An 18,167-nucleotide genomic window follows, 5' to 3' on the forward strand; every position below is an offset into this window, starting at 1 on the left:
CAGGCTGAGCTTGGTTTAGCTTGATTGTATGTCTCTGGTGCTCTGTGCTGCAGGCAGAGGTCCCACAGATTCACCCCAGGATAACATCAGGAACGTTGGGCAGAGTGCATTCTTCTCCTCTCTCAGCTGGCAAGGTACACAGGCTTGGTCTTCAAAGTAAAATCTGCTTTGAACAAGATAAACAGCTTTTTTCCCCCCTCCTTGGAGCACAGAGTCAGGCTGAAGGATCCCATTGTAGCGTGGCTTTCCCATTAGATCACAGTGTTGTAGCTGGGCACACCCTTATGTTGCAATTGAGTGGGAATTAATTTCCTGCAATGTCCTCTTCAAACATTGCTGGCCTGTGCTGCTGGCCTATGATGATTATTGACACAGTTCTAGTGTGAAGCTTCACCTGAGGCCTCTTTGATGCTAAAACTTTAAATAAACCTTGATGATAAAATTTAGGTTAATCTTTGCAAAGGAATCATGGAATCATTTAGGCTGGAAAAGACCTTTAAGGTCATCAAGTCCAACCGTTCTCCAGCGCTGCCAAGGCTGCCACCCATGTCCCCAAGTGCCACATTCACACGGCTTTTAAACCCCTCTAGAGATGGGGACTCAGCCACTGCCCTCAGCAGCCTGTGCCAGGGCTGGACACCCCTTTTAGGGTGATATTCTCAGTAGCTTTTGGGGTGATATCCTGCTGTGATATTCTCAGTAGCTTTGTGTTCTGCTTGTAAGCTGACTTTTATGGGACCTTTGTGATGACACAACTAACAGATACCTAATTTTATTTTTAATCATCATTTAGATCAGAAATCTGACAAAAGTAGCTCTCACCCCACCTCAGAGGATCGAGCAGCGTTGGTGCATGAGGAAAGCGAACAGTCAGATGACGAACTCTTGTCCCTTTCCAGTCAGCACAGTAATGCCAGCGGTGACAAGCCCCACGGGACACCAAAACACAGCAAAAAGCAACAAGAACCTCCAGCACCACCCCCTCCTGAAGATGTGGACCTGCTGGGCCTGGATGGCAGCCCTATGAGCAAGAACTTTCCCTCACAGCCCACGGCTGCCCCCTCTAACTCAGACTTGCTGAGTGATTTGTTTGGAGGGCCGAGTGCCCCGAGTCAGAGTGGACAGCCTGCTGCTGAGGAGGTTTTCCATGTGGGGGGACCTGGATCTGTGCAGTCAACTCCTCGGCGTTCCGCAGCCTCAGCGTCCCCATCCCCGTCCCCGAGGGTGGGAGAAGGTAATGGTGGCTGTGCCGCGTGGGACCTGGGGCACGTGCTTTGAGAACCCACTGGGTGAGAGGCTCTGGCCTCTTGTTTTCCTCTTGGGTACCCCCATTTCGTGAAAATTAAGAGCTGTGGGGGATGCCAAGAGACCAGCCTTGGTGGTGCACCTTCGCAGTCAAGAACATGAACCAGTTTGTTCCCTAAAGTCTCTACTGGAGCACACCCAAATGTTTGGTGGCTCCTTACACCAACAGCCACTGGAGATCCTCAGTTTTGCTCTTCCTGTGTGTCCAATAACGCATATGAGGACCTTGTTAGTTTAAAAAAAAAATCCTCTCAGGTTTTGGGTAGACCCATAGCACTTTGAATTTAATTTCTCTTTTAACTTAGTGGGTATGGAGTTGTGATATTGATCCTGGACTAGGAAACACAGAACTTTTGTTTCTTCCAAGATAGACCAGGACCAGGCAGGCAGAAGGAACGGCTGGATAGATATTAGAAAGAGGGATTTTTCGGAGGGTTAAGTGAACAGAGGAAGGGAAAAGAGAGCAGAGAAGAATACAAGTTTCAGCGGAAGAAACTGGGTTGCTTTTACCTGGAGAAGGTTCATCTTGCTGTGGCTGTTGTAGGCTCAATCTGGGGCATTTGCCCAGGGGTGGGAAGGTCGTGCAGACACATCTCACAAGGCAGAGGTGCAGTAACAGATCAGGAAAATATTCATGGGTATTGTCGTTGCGCTTTGTAGAGCCAGGATCACACAGCGAAATTGTTCCAAGCCAAGAAAGCAAGAATAAGAGCATGTGAGATGAGAGTAGTAATTGATTGAGAAACATAAGTAATGAGTAGCATCATTAACACAGTGCATAGCTTGTATGGATTGTATCTCTCTTACAGTAGCATATATTTCATCTCTGTTCAGGATGCTTTTTACCTTAAATTTGTTGTCAAGTAAGAACCTGAGTGACTTCATAGGAGTTTGTTTTGGTCGGGTTTGTTGGGGTTTTTACATGAAAGAGAGATGACTGAAAAAACTGATAAAAAATGGAGTTTGAGAAGAACTGGATTTTTGTAACAAGTGATGCTCTGTAGAAAAGATACCAGTTATTTTCTAAAGCATTTCTAAAATTTTACCCTTTTACCCCCAACATTTGTAACCTTTGCCAGCCTGAAATCATCTTGAATTGCATTCAGCTCTTGAGAGGAAGCAGGAATTGCATCAGGGCACTAACTCCAGGCTCCAGGCTGTCCCTCACCGTCCATTTATGTACTGGCAGTTTGTGCAAGTTGAAGTGTCTGAGTACTTAAATACTCACTTTGCTCGCTCCTAAATTCAACCCCTCTCTTTGGAAACTAAAGATGGGGTCAGTGTGTTGCCATGACCAAGTCACGGGGCCCTCTAGGATCCCAGAATTTGGCTGGGGTACTGACACCCTCCAGTTGTTCCCCCACAGACTCACACTGCCTCCTGTTTGCTCTCTGCAGGCATTAGGTTTTATTCTCCATGTCCCAGTGTCTTTCCCCTGAAGCCAATTCATTGTACAAGTTAATAATTTAGTTTTCTCAAATGTGTTTTTACAGCCACTGCCTTTGATCCATTTGGAAGTAGCCCCAAGCAAGCTGGTCCCGACCTCCTAGGTTCCTTCCTTGGTTCATCTGCTGTCCCTGGGGATCCTTTCCTTCAAGCCACAAGAAGCCCTTCACCAACTGTGCACAGTGATCCCTTTCACATGGGTAAGAAAGGGAGGTTATTCTATATTTAAATAAATGTGAAATGCTACCTTTAAATAGCCATGGAGCCATTAAGTACAAACTGATGCTCACCATAAAACGGCTCAAAACCACAGAAACCCCACTAAACGGGAAAGAGATTTTTTTCTCCAGACTTAAAGCATATTCATCATTTTAAGTGTGGTAGGATGAGCCTGGTTTTGCTCAAGTCTTAGACTTAATTAATAAGCTATTTATACAAATGAAAAAAAAAGAGACCATGAAGAATGTCTGCTCTCATATTTCTGTGGCTATAAGGTCTCACTTGAACCAAACTACCATTAATTGACTAAATACAGCATGGTCTCCTAGAGAAAACACACATCCTTTGGTGATTTTAGTTATAGGCATCTACTTTCTTTAGATTCTATAGTAACCCTGACCAAATTCACAGATGAATTTGACTCTTATGTGAAGAGAAGGAATTTTTTTCCTTTGCTGGACTTTCTTCTCTTCGTTTGAAACGTTCCTTAGTTGTAACCTTCTCCTCTATGCCAAAATTTAATGCTGTAACCTTCTCTGAAACACATTCAGAAATGGATTTGTTTGTGTCTAATCATCTAACACATGTCCTTTGGGTGAAACCATCTCCCTGGAAAGCTGGAATGTCCAAGGAGGCAAGTAGTGTGCTGCTGGCACTGCTCACATCCTTGCTTTTCCAGACTTGGGTACTCGATATTCACTCTGTGATTAAGACATGGGGTCACACTTGGAGCTGGCTGCACTAATGAAGGGAATTTCAATGGCATCTCAGCATGGTGAAGTATTAAATGACAGTGCTGATATCTGTGGATAATGAAATGCTGCCAGGGTGAATGCCTTAGACATCCCGGCTTTATGTGAGACAGGGTTAAAGGACGGGCTGTGTGTGTCCTTTTTGGTTTACATCTGTGTGGGCTGCTTTACTTTGTTTGTTTTCTCTTGCCCTTTTCATGTAGAATATTTCCTTGGGTTGAGATGTATTCAGCAACACAACCCCCCATGTGTTAGTTTGGTAGGAAAGATTTTATAAATAAGTATATAAAGGCTCTGACCAAAGTTATCATAATATGAGCACTGTAAATCTGTGTCCTTCCCCACTTACTTCTGGATAGCACGAGATCAGAAAAAAAAACATTAAAATTGTAATGCCCATCATGGGGGAGAAGTTCACAAGGGTGGACACAATACTGTGTCTCCTGCTCTTTGTCCCCTGCTCTTGGACTCATAGAATCCTAGAAGGGTTCGGGTAGGAAGGGACCTAAAACATATCCAGTTCCAGTCCCCTGCCCTATTCAGGACACCTTCCACTAGAGATTCATAGACCTTGCTCATAGAGTTAAAGTATCTTTTAGCAGACACTGGATTATGTTGGTTTTCCTGTACTACTTTGAGATATTTATATTAACCATTCTGCTCAGCTTCTAGCACTCCAACAGTTTCCATACAACCAGATGTTTCCAGTGGTTGGGACTGGCCCAACAAAGCAGGTATGTATCACAAAAATTCAGGGTGTTTAGCAAAACCAAACCTTAAGGAGCCCTGAGAGAGGTGGGGCAGAGAACAGGCTCCCTCTTTCTGCTGCTTAAAGCCTTGAGGAACACACCAAAACCTCAATGAATATGTCAGTTATGTCAGCTGAACTGCAGCAGGTTTGCTGTACCTGTTGTCCTGGTCTCCCAGCCATCCAGGTGAGGATCTGGCTAAAGACTTCTAGACTCCTTCTGTTCAAAAAAATCTGGGTTTGTTTCCTCAAAGCCAGATAGGTGCTTGGTGAGGGTGTACATAGGTGTGTTTCATTCCAGTGCAGAGCCACCAGAAGGACCTGGGAAGTGCTGTGCATTCCTGGGATGCCACTAAAGAGTTGCACGATTCTTTCTAATCTTGGGATTTGGTATGTCCTACCAAGGTTGCTTCCTGAAGGCTTTTAGTTCTTAAAATATATCCTTTTGTCATAATTACTCTGTCACTGCAGACAGTCTAGGGAACATTCCTGTGCTGAGCCTAATTGTGAGTGGGTGTGCAACTAGTCTGGGCCAACGCTGAGCTGAGGCTGCTTAGGAACCTGCCTCAGTTTTAATAGTCTACTAACATCATGTGATTGAGCACTGGGTAAGAGCTGCACTCATGTCAAACAGGGGTAAAAAAAGAGTTATTTTTTGTTTTATACATATATATGTCTTTTCCCTTTAAGGTGGCCTAGGAATGGGAAGTAAGTCTGCTGCCACCAGTCCTACAGGATCCCTCCACAGCACTCCCACTCATCAGCCTAAACCCCAAACACTGGATCCGTTTGCTGACCTGGGGACTCTTGGAGCAAGTTTAGCAGGTTTGCATCTCTTACTCAGTAAATAAAAGAATAAATTACCAGCATTCTTTTAGAGAAATAGACTGAACAGCCTGGTATGTGAGGGTCCTCTCAACCTACCTGCACACCAGTGCTGCTGTCAAGCTTTGCCTTCTGCCTGATTCTCTGGAAGCTCTCACAGATCTGCGGTTTTCTTGATCCTCTGTCAAAAAATCTGCTGGCAATGTGCTGGGACCTCAGCTGGGACCTCCATGAATTGCAAAGCATAACTTCTGATAAGTCTAAAACACACTGGCTAAGGATGCTCTGTGTTCAACTCTGACTGGAGAACTGCTACTAACAGGCACAGGAGGAGAATTCGGCTGCTCAAAGCTACTGCGGTTCTAGAGGAATTGTTTCTTTCTAGACTTGACTCATTTTTGTGCTTTGTGAGGAAACCTGTGGAACCTCATTAATCTGCCTCTAATTTGCAGTATTTTTTAAAGGTGGAGTATTTGCACCTGGCTACAAAGGGCTGTTTGCTTGGTCGCTCAGACAAGCCTTTCTCCCTTGTTTTATCACATAAAACAATCAGCAAACCCTCAACTCCAGAGTTAAAAAGGCAGTTCTGAGAAATTATTGAAGTTTTCTTTAAGCCCCAGCATGTCAGCTTCTCTGACTCTGGTAAATAGATTTTTCTTCCCTTTGTCACTGCCCTCAGCTCTTTGGAGCCGTTGTGGTTTTGTCTGATGTTTGTTTTCCCCTTTGCGTCAGTACCAGCATGGTTCTGGAATTAGGTTTCCCAGTTCCCTCTGCTGGATCTCAAGCTGCTCTGCAGGAGCAAAATAAAAAGTCTGCCAAGACCCATGTTGGAGCCATCGAGGTGCTTTTAAAGCATGGATTCTGTAGGAAAGTTGTGGGGTTTAAAAACAAATGGCTTGGCATCCCCAGGACATTTAACCACATTTTGTTGTTCATGACTAAGTCTAAAGCACTTAATGCAGTTTCCATGACACATTTCAGAGCTCAGAGTCGAGTGTGGATGTCAGTCTCAAATAATAAAACATTAACACTGGGTACCTCCCACCCCAAACAGAGCCAGAGAAGCATCCCCTAAGTAATAAGGTGCTGAAACACACAACTCTGTGGGATGGCATTACATCAGCACAGCATGAGGAGATAGAATTTCAACACGTCAGCTGGATGTTGGCACTGGCACAGGTTGCCCAGAGAAGCTGTGGCTGCCCCATTCCTGGTAGTGTTCAAGGCTTGGTTGGATGGGGCTCTGAGCAATGTGGTCTAGTGGAAGGTGTCCATGCCCACGGCAGGGGGGTTTGGAACCAGATGATCTTTAAGGTCCCTTCCAACCCAAACCATTCTGTGATTCTGTGTTGCCACCATGCACACAGAGCTTGACTCCTCGTTAGCTACACACAGCTTTCCCTGTGTTTCTGCAGCCACCCACTCCTCCAATTCCTGTACAATCCTCAAAGGCAGGTGCTTTCCTTTAACCAGCTCACTGAGCAATGACAGGGAATTTGAAGGGCTTTGCTTGATGTTGCAAAACCAAGTTCGTGGCAGAGCTGAAACCAGACACCTGGGGGATTTTGCTTAGATTCCCTTTTGGGAAGGCAAGTCAGTACCCTATTGGTAACACCCACCATCCCTCCTTTCCCTGTTCCCTGCAGGTGGCCCTTCCTTCGCCAGCAAGCCGACCACTCCGACGGGCATGGGCGGGGGGTTCCCGCCGTCGCCGCAGAAGCCGTCGCCGCAGCCCATGGGCGGGAGTGGTTGGCAGCAGGGAGCTGGGTACACCTGGCAGCAGGCGCAGCCCAAAGCCCAGCCCAGCGTGCCCCACGCTTCCCCTCAGAACAAACCCAACTACAACGTGAGCTTCTCAGCCATGCCTGGAGCACAGGGCGAACGGGGGAAAGGACCTGCTAATGTTGGTAAGGGCTACGGAGCTCCACCCCACAGGTTAGCTCCTCATGTTGATATAATGCTCAAACACCTTTGCAGGTTACTTAAGCAAGTAAGTCATGTTGATCACTTGATGATATATCCTGTCCTAGACTCTAAAGTGTGCTGTTATTTAGGAAATCCTGTATTCCAAATGGCCTTCAATAATAATCCTGGAAATGTTCAAGGCCAGGTTGGACGGGGTGTGGAGCAAACCGACCCATGGGAAGATATCCCTGCCCATGGCAGGGTTCGGACTAGATGAGCTTTAAGGTTCCTTCCAACACAAACCATTCTCTGATTCTGTGATTCAATAATAATAATTCAGAAGTGAAATTAGCCTAAAGATCTTCTATGGGAATCCACATGCTCATTAGCACTGGGAGATTTTTAATGTGATTGAGGGAGGTAGCCTGGGTAGAAAATCTGAGTTAAATACACCCATATTGTGATAACAACTTCAAATCTTGTTTTTTAAGATTCAAAGCCAAAAGTGTCTGCAGATTTCGAAGATCTATTATCTGGTCAAGGCTTTAATGCTCACAAGGACAAGAAGGGCCCCAAAACAATAGCTGAGATGAGAAAAGAAGAAATGGCAAAGGAGATGGACCCTGAAAAACTAAAAGTAAGCAAAATTCTTGGTGATGGTTTTACAGTCAATGTGTCATTCATCCTGAATAGATTTAAAACTTCAAGGTTACATTTCTGTCCTCAACCAGACCACATCAACAGTGCCTTACTCAGTGTTACTGTCTGAGCTGCTGGTCTTCAACATCACTCCAGCCCTGATTAGCAAGTACAGCTTATTGAACTAATCCTCTGCCTCATTAATCTTGCCTGCTTTGGAATTCTCTCATCTCTCCTCAATAAATTGCCAAACTGCAGATCTATTGAGAAGGGAAGGAAATTCAGTCTGTCCTGCTCTATGTTTGAAATATGAAACCACAACTTCTGACTATTCCATCTAATGACTGAAGTGTTACCAAGTCAGTATTTTTAGCAGGGACATAAAAATTAATGATCAATTAGAGACAGACAAATGTCTTCCAAAGGTTTTATAAAGCATGGAAAGAAATGTAAGCTTCTCCTTGGAGTCATTGCTATTCAAATGAAGAAACTTTGTCCTAGTGGAATATCTAACGGAAGGCATAAATTGAGACACATTCCTTTCTCCAGGTTCTGGAATGGATTGAAGGGAAGGAGAGGAATATAAGAGCCCTGCTGTCCACAATGCACACAGTATTGTGGGCAGGGGAGACCAGGTGGAAACCTGTGAGTATGGCAGACCTTGTGACACCAGAGCAGGTGAAGAAGGTGTATCGACGGGCAGTGCTCGTCGTTCATCCTGACAAGGTAAGGCTCTCCTACTTTCACTTGTTCAGACATTGCTGTTGTTATAAAGTGTGGGGTATATTGCTTAATTTATTGTGCAAACAGCTTAGGAAAAGGCAGCCCATTATTTTTGATGATTTCTGAAAGCTGAGGACTCTCACCCCATCCCTGGAAGTGTCCAAGGCCAGGAACAAGATGAGCTTTAAAGCCCTTTCCAACCCAAACCAGTCTGCGATTCTGTAACCACTCCCAGCCCCAAGACTGCTTGGTACCTGCTGCTCCAAGCAGCAGAGACTCAAATCTTCAGGTTTTGTCACCCTCACTTCGACTCTCAGCCATTCTGCTGGTGGACAACAGCCCACAATACCGTGCCTGGAAAGGAGATTCAAATCAAACTCCTAAAATGGAACAATCAGGTTATCTGATCACCCAGTTTGTGGTCTTGCTGCTTACACTTGCTGATCAGAGTGCAATGACTCCACCTGGGACAACCTATGGTGAGGACTTTTAAGGAAAGTAAGACCCTGAGAGTTTCAGGACAGTGGGCGAGGCTTGGGAAGATGTAGGCTGCCCCAAGGCTTGCAGGAATACTGGTTTTATCAAGCAACTGTGTCAGGTGGCAACTCTTCACCTTCAGTGCAGGCAAAAGGCCTCCTGCAATGCCTGCGTTACATTTACTATGCCCTTGGGGCAGTGCTTTGTCACACCTGGGGGGTTGTGAGCTTTGAGGACCAGAAGAGCCAAGATATTCTTCAGGTGTAAAGAAGGTAAGCAGCCCTCCAGAGTAGCTCATTTTTGTCAAGGAGTAAGTGTAAATTTGTGGAAAGTGAACAGTAACTGCTTGGGAATCTCCCTGCTCACATGTCACCTGTGTGTGGTTGGATTTGGTAGCTGTGATATCCGTCTCTCTGTTTTTATTCCAGGCTACTGGACAGCCATATGAACAATATGCAAAGATGATATTTATGGAGCTAAATGATGCCTGGTCAGAATTTGAAAATCAAGGACAAAAACCCTTGTATTAGGTACTTTCTCAGCCTCCACTACAGACCCGTGCTAGTGCTTATATAGTCTTTTGTCACAAATATCACAGAACAACCAAACTCCGGCTGGAAATTCAGAAGTTTCAGAAAACCAAGAGCCTAATACTTATCATGAAGAACAAGAGAAAGGTTTCCTAACACTTGTCTCAAGAATCCTGAGCTCAGAGGAAATCTGGCCCCCTGGCTCACCCTGCGAGAGCCTCGGGGTTACAGTTTCTTGTAACTTTCATATTTTTCTTTGGATTCCAGTGGGAAGAGAGAACACATACTGGGAAAAGGTGGAATTGTTCTGTCTCTGATACAGTGTAGCTGGTGAATTTCCTACTTTTTTTTTTGTTTTTTTGGTGATATGTGACATGGCAACACTTCAGTTGAGTTCAACAACTGATGGTGAAGCCCAAATTTCGATGTACTTTTTTTTTTTCTTGGGTTTGGATCAAACTTCATCAAATTTAAGTGCTCAGATGTGGTTTAGACACACTTCTAACAGTCACCATTTGCTGCTTAATTGCTCATATAGTGTAGTCTACCTGAATAGAGCCAAAGCTGAATCCTGGGTTAGGTCAGCGTGGCAGCTGCCCACTGCTTTATGCATTAATCCTGTACTTCACCTCACAGTCCAGCAGTAAAAGAAGAAATTCCTCAGCAAGTGTCTTTTAAAGCAAGCAAAAAGTCATTGATGTTAAACAGCACCTGGCTGGTTTGTTAAACAGCAGTTTTGGGGGGGAAGGGTGACCCCATGTTTGTAAAAGTGAGGAATGAGCATGTACTGCATTTCCCACCAGCAGCTTGAAACCATCAAACAAAATAATATCAACAAATTAAAGCTCTGCTGCAAAGTTTTAGAAACTCCCTAGTCTATAGGTAACATTTCCCCTTCCTGAGGATTCAGAAGACTTTTCCCAGCCCACTTGTATCACCTTTATGCCTTTATCAGCTTCAGAGCACTTGGCCAAGGCTCTTGGCAGGCTGCAACCTGTTGCAACTTCACCTTTCAGATCGTGGTGACCAGGTCTGATTTTTGAGGTAAATATAGTGCAAATTGATTCTCTTAAAAGTTTATATTGGACCAAAGCAGTAACATCACAAGGAAATATCTCTGATGCTAAAGCTGAAGCAGCTTTCCTAGTTAAAAAGCAAGTTCAAATTCAAACTTCACCCCAAATTCTGGCATTCTTTTGTAGAGTTACTAAAGGTAGCAGTTTATTTACCAACATGTTGTATCTGTATTTGAGGGATATTCAGCAGATGGGCAGGAAATTGTATTTACTGCTTCAGGAACAGGTTGCCATCTGATGTGAGTCTTTAAAGTTGGTGGTTTTTCAAGACAATCCACTACTTGTTGCACTTACATTTTCAAGTGGCAAAGCTATTACTGCAAAGACAGTGTGTCAAAGTACATTGCTTTCTGTATAAAACTCATCCTTTTGTTGTATTGGTCCATTATTTACTACCATTAACTGAAAATGTGAAACCAACACATAGGTCTCCTTTTATATAAAAGACCTTAAGATAATAGTAACAAACTGGATGTTATTTATTAATGTTTTGATCCAGTATGTGCTTGTCTTATTTAAAGAGATAACTGGAATGTGAATCATGTTCCTGTGATTTGTTGGTTTACTGTTTCTCATTCACATTTGTAGATATTGTGACCTATGCCTATATAATAAAAAGGATCTCATTACTATAACGTACTTTTTTAATGATGAAAACAACATTAGCTTTGTATGGAGTTTGTCATGGCACATAACTCTGGATACTCATCCCTTCACAAAATACAAATCCATCATTAAACTTTATCTACCAAAAAAACCTCTCTGCCACTTAAGCTTTGATTACTTCCATCCCTAATGTTTTTATGGATGCATGAAAGTATTAGGACGTATGTATATCAAAATAGTTAACTAAAAAAAAAGTTCTTGTCATATCTGGTAGTGACAGAGGTTATCAATGTTCAGGTTTACTGTTTGACTCAATTATTGTAATTTTTGTAAATACGGTATATACTCAATGAAATTGTGACTGGTCTAAAACATTTGTACATACATTAAAGAGCTCGAATTAACATATTCAGGTATGTTTTGTGCTTGTGACCAGTCCAAAAGGTTAAAGTCCTACAACAGCTCCTGTGTGAGGGGTGGTGTGCCCTGGACAGGGGCAGTATTGCTGCTGTAAGTGGTCATTAATGCCTGTGGTTATCCACAGGTTGGCATTCCAAGTGCTTTTCCCAATTTAAGATGTTTTGGAAACAACTTGTCATTGCTGTACTTATGCTACTGTGCTCCAGAGACCCATAGTCAGGCAAGTCAGCAACCCCAAAATTTTCACTTGAAGCATTCAGCTGCTTAAGCCTGCTTTAATTAGCCTTCTTGGTTCAAAGCTATTTAAAATTAACAATGAAAAACGGGAAAAAATCTGTATCAGAGAGATACGAAACGAGAAGAAATAAGAGGGAGAGAGGGGAGGTGTCTGAAGAAAAGGTCCCTGGGGAGGGGTATCCAAAGGGCTGTCCAAAATCTCCCTCAAAAAGACTGTTCTTGAATCAAAGGACTGTTCTTGGGGCAAAAATGTTGTTCTAGGATCAAAACGGCTGTTCTCAGGCCGAAAAGATCAGTCTTAGGGCAAAAATCGGGTAGCTCTTGGGACAAAAAGGCTCTTATTGGGTCAAAAAGGCCGTTCTTCCCTAACCCCTCGCAGGGGCCGCTCCCTCAGCAGACCCCGCCCCTTGTCGCGAGGGCGGGAACTTCTTGTCCCGCCCCTCCGCCTGGTTAACGCGGCGGTCACGTGACGGGGGCGTGGCCAGAAGGCGGAAGTCACCTCCGGAGGCCGGACATGGCGGGCGTCAAAGGTACGGAGAGTTTCTTCCCTCCCTCCTTCCCAAGGCTTCCCGCTCAGGGAGCGTCCACGCATCGCCTCAGCGCGGGAGCTGGCGGCCGGGAATGCGGGAAGGGATGCCCGGTCCCCGGGGAGGCGGTTCCCGGTCCCCTGTGCGGTGGTACCCGGTCCCGCGGGAGGGATGCCCGTCCCCGCTGAGGTGGTACCCGGTCCCCGGGGGGAAGATGCCCGGTCCCCGGGGGGGATGCCCGGCCGCCGCCTCACCGCCCGCCCTGTGCCGTTGCAGCTCTCGTGGCCCTGTCCTTCAGCGGAGCCATCGGGCTGACGTTCCTCATGCTGGGCTGCGCCCTGGAGTACTACGGGTGAGCGGGCCGGCTGACTTCCCAAAGTTTCTCCTGCTTCAAATCTATTAATTGAGATGTTACTTTCGTTTAACTGAGCTGTTTGGCTCTTCCAGCAGTCCGCCACTTCCTGGCTCTTGACACGTGGCGGTTTGTTGTGATTAAAGGCCACTTCCTTAGCCGATATTTGCACTTCCATTAAAAAAAAAAAAATACTGCAGGCAGCTCTGTGCTGTCTCTGGAAACGCGGTGCCAGGTTGCTAAACAGCGATTTTTAACCTCGCACAGTCCTTTCCCTTAATTTTCTGTTTTTCTAAACCATCCTCCCACAAGGCTCCAGTTGGGATGTCCCCACCCATGGAGGTTGGAACTAGATGAGCTTTTGAGTCTTTTCCAACCCAAACTGTTCTAGAATTCTGTGATTCTGTGTCTGTAACACTTGAAAACGCAGAGAAGGCTCCTGAGAGCCCTGACACAGAGATGGGAGTGCCGGGGTGTGCCTTCAGCCAGCTGGGTTATCCCTCTAATTTGGGAAAGCTGCTCCTATCCTGCTCACGTTCCTCTTCCCTCTGTGGTGAGGCTTGAATCAGCAAAGTGATGCAAATGTCAAACAAATTAACACTTGGTCGTGTGAGAGGGGTGGTTTCTGCTCTGTGAGTGCTTGTGCCAGGGAAAGTGAGGTGGGATTGCCACTTTTTGGGTGAAATCTTGTGGGTGGGTGATCCCCTTTTCAAACTATAAAGTGGGATTAGAGCTATTGCAATAATTTTTCTGACTGAAGCATCCATTTAACTGATTATACATTTCCTTTTTCCCCCTTCCCAGTGTGTACTGGCCTCTGTTTGTGTTGATATTTTACTTCATCTGCCCCATTCCCCACTTCATTGCCAGAAGAGTGAGTGATGACAGTGATGCTGCCAGCAGTGCCTGCAGAGAACTGGCCTATTTCTTCACCACAGGAATTGTTGTCTCAGCTTTTGGATTTCCAATAATCCTTGCACGGGTTGAAGCAGTAAGTTCTTGCTAATTTTTATTTTTAGACACCAGTTGCTGAGAATAATCTTTAAATGCACTGTTGCTGCCTGTAAATCCTGTCGTTAATTTTATTATTTGATGTCTCCAGATGAAAACAATCTGCTGAAGTTGTGTCAGTGCTGCTTTTTGACCCGAATGAAGGACTTGCATGACTGAAAATTTTTTAGCTGTTTTTCTTTGCCCTGGATTCGTTTTGGTCTAATACAAGATAACATCTCCTCTTCCATCTCATGCCTCTGTATCTCATGACCCTTTGCACCAGCTTCCTTATTTTTATCTTGGAATGTCTGCTTTCTCCATTTAGGATGCTGAAAACTTGGTGACTGGAGTCCTTTGTCAGTTAAAAGATAAAAGGCTAAACTTCTAGAACTGCCCTTCCTAGTTTTCAAAGCATTTCCCAAGCTCTTGCTTTGTCCCCTCAGAGTCTGAGGAAACTCTACTTAACTCCTCTTCTCTTTGCTTTCTGAGCTGCTCTTCAGGGGTGAGATTTTTGTCACATTTATTTGCCAGGCAAAGAATTCCTTTGTCCCATCTCCCAAACTACCCAGTGACTTTTTTTGTTGTGTTGTTTTTCCCCTTCAGTCTTTGAGTTTTTCTTGAAACTTGTACGCTGAGTTTGAGTTTATTTTTAATGTCCAATTTCCCTGACACTTTTGAAATTGTGGATCTGGCACTAGGAGCTGCCAGATAGAAGCAGAATGACCACGAGAGGGAACTCTAATTCACAACTGTACCTTTTAGTGTTAAATGTTGCTTATTTGAGTAAAATCAGTTGGACAAATTGTTAAAAGAAAGGCTATTTACTTTTAAGACCATTTTTTAAATGCTCGTTAGTTATTTGAAAGGAGATCTTTTATTTTGTTGCATGGCAATTAAAGGAGAGCACTAATTTCATAACATTTCTCTCTGATTTAGGTATGTTTTAATGATCTCTATGGCAAGTGGTTTTTTATTATTATTTTAAAAATTATTTTAGTTATTTTACTTTATTATATTTGTATTTTTATATTATTTATATTATGTATAGATTATTTATATTATTTATATATTTATATTATTTTCATTATTATTTTATTATTTTTATTTTGTTCTGCATCATAGCATTAGCCTGTTGAAGTGTTGTATTAGCAGTATGAGTGGCTGCTAATTGAATAATTAGCCACATAAATTGAATTATTTATTATTCGTCTTTTTCTGTATGCTTTTAGCACCTTCCTGTAGTGTTTTTAGTTTCTCTAATGCATAGAAATATCTGCCCTGGACTTTGATTTGCTTTGATTGTTCCATTTCCTTGCATTTCAGATCAAATGGGGAGCCTGTGGCCTGGTGCTGGCTGGCAATGCAGTCATTTTCCTTACTATTTTAGGCTTTTTCCTTGTGTTTGGGAGAGGAGATGACTTTAGCTGGGAGCAGTGGTAGGACTTCACTCTGGTGCTGGTAACATTTGCTATTTTACAGCCTTTCTTACCATACTCTGTGTATATGTATAGATATTATAACATGTGGTGCATAAACATGTAGCTTTATCAGTCCATAATGTGCTTTTTTATGATGCACTTCAGCCAAAGGGACAGTGGTGACAGTTGGCTTAAAGTATTCAGTCAAATCTGGGATTACTATTGCAAATTTGTCCTCTAGGTTTACAAAACAAGGAGTTTTACCTGTTTTTTTCACTATCAATGCATTAACTTTTGGGTTAATTGGTATTAACTGATATCACATTGATACATGTGACACTGGTCAACATTCCTGTTGGGTTTTGAACCATGTAATCAAAGTAGAACAGTCTAAAGATTATCCTAATTGATACTGTTCAACTTGATCAATCTTTCTGCCTCGATTAGGGATGAGTTAATATTTAATTTCATCTGATGGATTGTAATTTTGGTTTTTTTCTTGATAACATTAAATGAAACATAAGTTATGCCAACTCTCTTACTACCTAATGAAAGCAAAAGGAAATAACCCTGGTTAAAAATCCTTCTTTCCATTTATGATGTTTATTTAAAAGATATTTTTCTCCCCACCAAGATACTCTGTGTCCCTATTCAGCTTAACAAATGGGGATATATTTGGGGAATAATATATTTTAGTGCTCAGAGCTGACATTACTTCTCTTATGAAGGTTCACAAAAGGAGAAACTGCTCTCAGGACACTTAAAATTACAATCTTGTGTTCAGTTCTTTATTTTTATGTGTGAAATGCCTGAATTGCAAAGAATTGAGTGTTCTGAGTAGGACTTCTTCTCATTGCTTTTAAAACAGACTTATTCAATTACTATTTTTTTGTCTGTAAAAAAAATGATTGTTACATAAAACACTATATTTTCAAATAGCTTTATGCTGATAAAGAGTCACATCATCACACTTAGAAAAGTAAGTTTTATTACTGTAGTTTTGTGAGAATAGATTCTGATACAACCCAGAGCAAAGGTTCAAAATGGATGGATTTTCTGTGAACACTCAGATACTGGGGACAGAAATCATTCTGTGGTCCAAGTACTGGAAATCATTCTGTGGTCCAAGTACTGGAATATGGCTCAAGTAGGAATGGAAAATCAGGTTTCAGGAAGGTTAATTCCATGTTTTAAATGGAAATATCAGCTGTGTGTGAGGGGAACATTTCAGTGCTGGGGAATGCTGTGTTTTATAATGAAGGGTGTCCAGGCTGTTGTTCTGGTAAAAGAAGAATTGACATGAAAGGACAGTTTCTCCTGGATGTTAATGGTACATTGGAGATATAGCAGGATATACTTGTCCAGATGTATCTTAGTGTCTTCTTCCTGGCTCTGGATGAAATCTGCTGGACCCTACTCCCATGGGAATTATTTGGCCTAATTAAAAGCCAAGTTCTTTGGAGTAAACATCATTTCCATGTCTAAGCCCTGTTTTGATTTTTGAAGAAGTTACCTTTTTTCCTATAAAATGGCATTTTTTACGCAAAATAATAAAGTGAAATGGCAACAATAATACCCAATTTAAGTGCCTGATCCTATAAATGCCCAATGCCATTGCTAACAATTCTATTTAACTCCTGGTGGATTAGAGTTGAACTTTGGAGTGGTTTTACTCCTTGGCATTTACCTACCAAAGGCTGCAAAACTACTCAATTACTAAGTTTTGCTTTCACAGTGGGGGGAAACCAGCTGAGATGATTTTTTCTTTCAATTAGAGAATGATTATTTGTGGAATGTGTTGTAGATGTCTTAAATATCAGTGTGCTGGTGGCACAGGGGGACACAGGAAGGAAACAGGGACAATCTGAACTGAACAGGAGGAGCAGAAAGTGCAGCTCTGAAGAGAAATTGCTTTTTGCCAAATTATCCTGCTGTACTGTATTCCCTTGGTCTGGCTGGGGTTGGTGGGGACCTCATGAAACAGCAGGTGAAGGCTGAATGGAGAAGGCCATTGCTTTTTATTTTTATTCTTTTTGAAACAGTTACATGCACTAATCCTTAATGTGAACTTCATGCAGTTTTCACATGGACTTCTTACATTTAACTCTTAAAATTGTTTTTATCAGTGTTTAAATCATGGAAATCTTCCTTGGCCTCTGTAAAAGTAAATTTGCTTGAATCAAATAGGGTAAAAAAAAAAATATTTCATTGCTTTTTTTTTTTTAACCAGAACTTCACTCACTCACCCAACCTTGGTGCTCTGCTGGTCTGTACTGGGCATACTGTCACCATCCTCCAGTAGCAATTTACTGTGGTTTCTCTGAAATTGTTTTCCTATTTGGAAGTGAATACTATGTATCCAAAGTGCCTTAATTTCCATACTGTGCCGATTTTTTTGTGAATGCATATACATGGCTATATCACTGTGTTTCATAATGAGCTGAAAATCTGTGGCTGCATTTTATAAAGCTTCCTTGTCCCTAATCCTGTTTCCTGTAGCTGGGAATGCAGTGCAGCTTTTGGAACTTTTGTAAACACTGTTTTTATCTTCTGTGATTGCCACGTTCTTGAGATCATGAAGTATTAAAACATGGACATTAAAATACATTTTACTTTTCTTTTTGAGTTGTCTAATAAAACTGACTTTTCGAGTTGTCTAATAAACGTATCTGATGCTTAAGTGTTTGTCTGTCTTAAATTTCAAGAGGCGAGAAGAAAGATAAAATGTATCCAGTGGTGCTTTCCTGATGGTATAAGTGACAAACTTCAGAAGCCATGAAGGTGGAATTACTGTAGGATGTGTTGTAGAGGCTCTATTTAAATATGCAGGTAAATTATCATCACTTATCTCTTAGTACATGGTAAATCTGTGAGTTTTTTAAAAGCCTTCCATAAAAAAGATGGGATGTAAGGTAGTACTTGACCTCTTCCACTTTCCAGTCTGGACCCTGCCAGCACTGGTATGCAGG

General features: G+C 42.8%; 2 protein-coding genes across 3 annotated transcripts in view; both read left to right on the forward strand.

Moving 5' to 3' along the window:
- DNAJC6 (DnaJ heat shock protein family (Hsp40) member C6) overlaps positions 1–11,659 on the forward strand; it is a 44,841-nt gene extending 33,182 nt beyond the window's left edge. For both annotated transcript variants that reach the window (XM_027719037.2, XM_027719035.2), the window contains 9 exons: positions 54–134; positions 794–1,234; positions 2,799–2,951; positions 4,388–4,456; positions 5,161–5,295; positions 6,942–7,202; positions 7,692–7,837; positions 8,389–8,565; positions 9,468–11,659. In XM_027719037.2, coding sequence (XP_027574838.1) covers positions 54–134; positions 794–1,234; positions 2,799–2,951; positions 4,388–4,456; positions 5,161–5,295; positions 6,942–7,202; positions 7,692–7,837; positions 8,389–8,565; positions 9,468–9,569 — 1,565 coding nt within the window. In that variant the 3' untranslated portion in view covers positions 9,570–11,659. The remainder of the gene's footprint in view (positions 1–53; positions 135–793; positions 1,235–2,798; positions 2,952–4,387; positions 4,457–5,160; positions 5,296–6,941; positions 7,203–7,691; positions 7,838–8,388; positions 8,566–9,467) is intronic.
- A 760-nt stretch (positions 11,660–12,419) lies between these two features.
- Positions 12,420–17,878, forward strand: LEPROT. The gene is made up of 4 exons (XM_027719062.2): positions 12,420–12,438; positions 12,712–12,787; positions 13,592–13,778; positions 15,104–17,878. Exons 1-4 carry the CDS (start codon positions 12,423–12,425, stop codon positions 15,218–15,220), a joined length of 396 nt encoding a protein of 131 aa, XP_027574863.1. The 5' UTR covers positions 12,420–12,422; the 3' UTR covers positions 15,221–17,878.
- The last annotated feature ends 289 nt before the right edge of the window (positions 17,879–18,167 follow it).

Source organism: Pipra filicauda, unplaced genomic scaffold (assembly GCF_003945595.2).
Source record: "Pipra filicauda isolate LSUMZ 115617 unplaced genomic scaffold, ASM394559v2 scaffold295_size919547_pilon, whole genome shotgun sequence".
NCBI lineage: Eukaryota > Metazoa > Chordata > Aves > Passeriformes > Pipridae > Pipra > Pipra filicauda.

Coding starts and splice junctions, on each gene's coding strand:
- LEPROT (XM_027719062.2), top strand. Junction 12,788..13,591: donor TGCGCCCTGGAGTACTACGG/GTGAGCGGGCCG, acceptor CCCCCTTCCCAG/TGTGTACTGGCCTCTGTTTG. Junction 13,779..15,103: donor TCCTTGCACGGGTTGAAGCA/GTAAGTTCTTGC, acceptor CTTGCATTTCAG/ATCAAATGGGGAGCCTGTGG.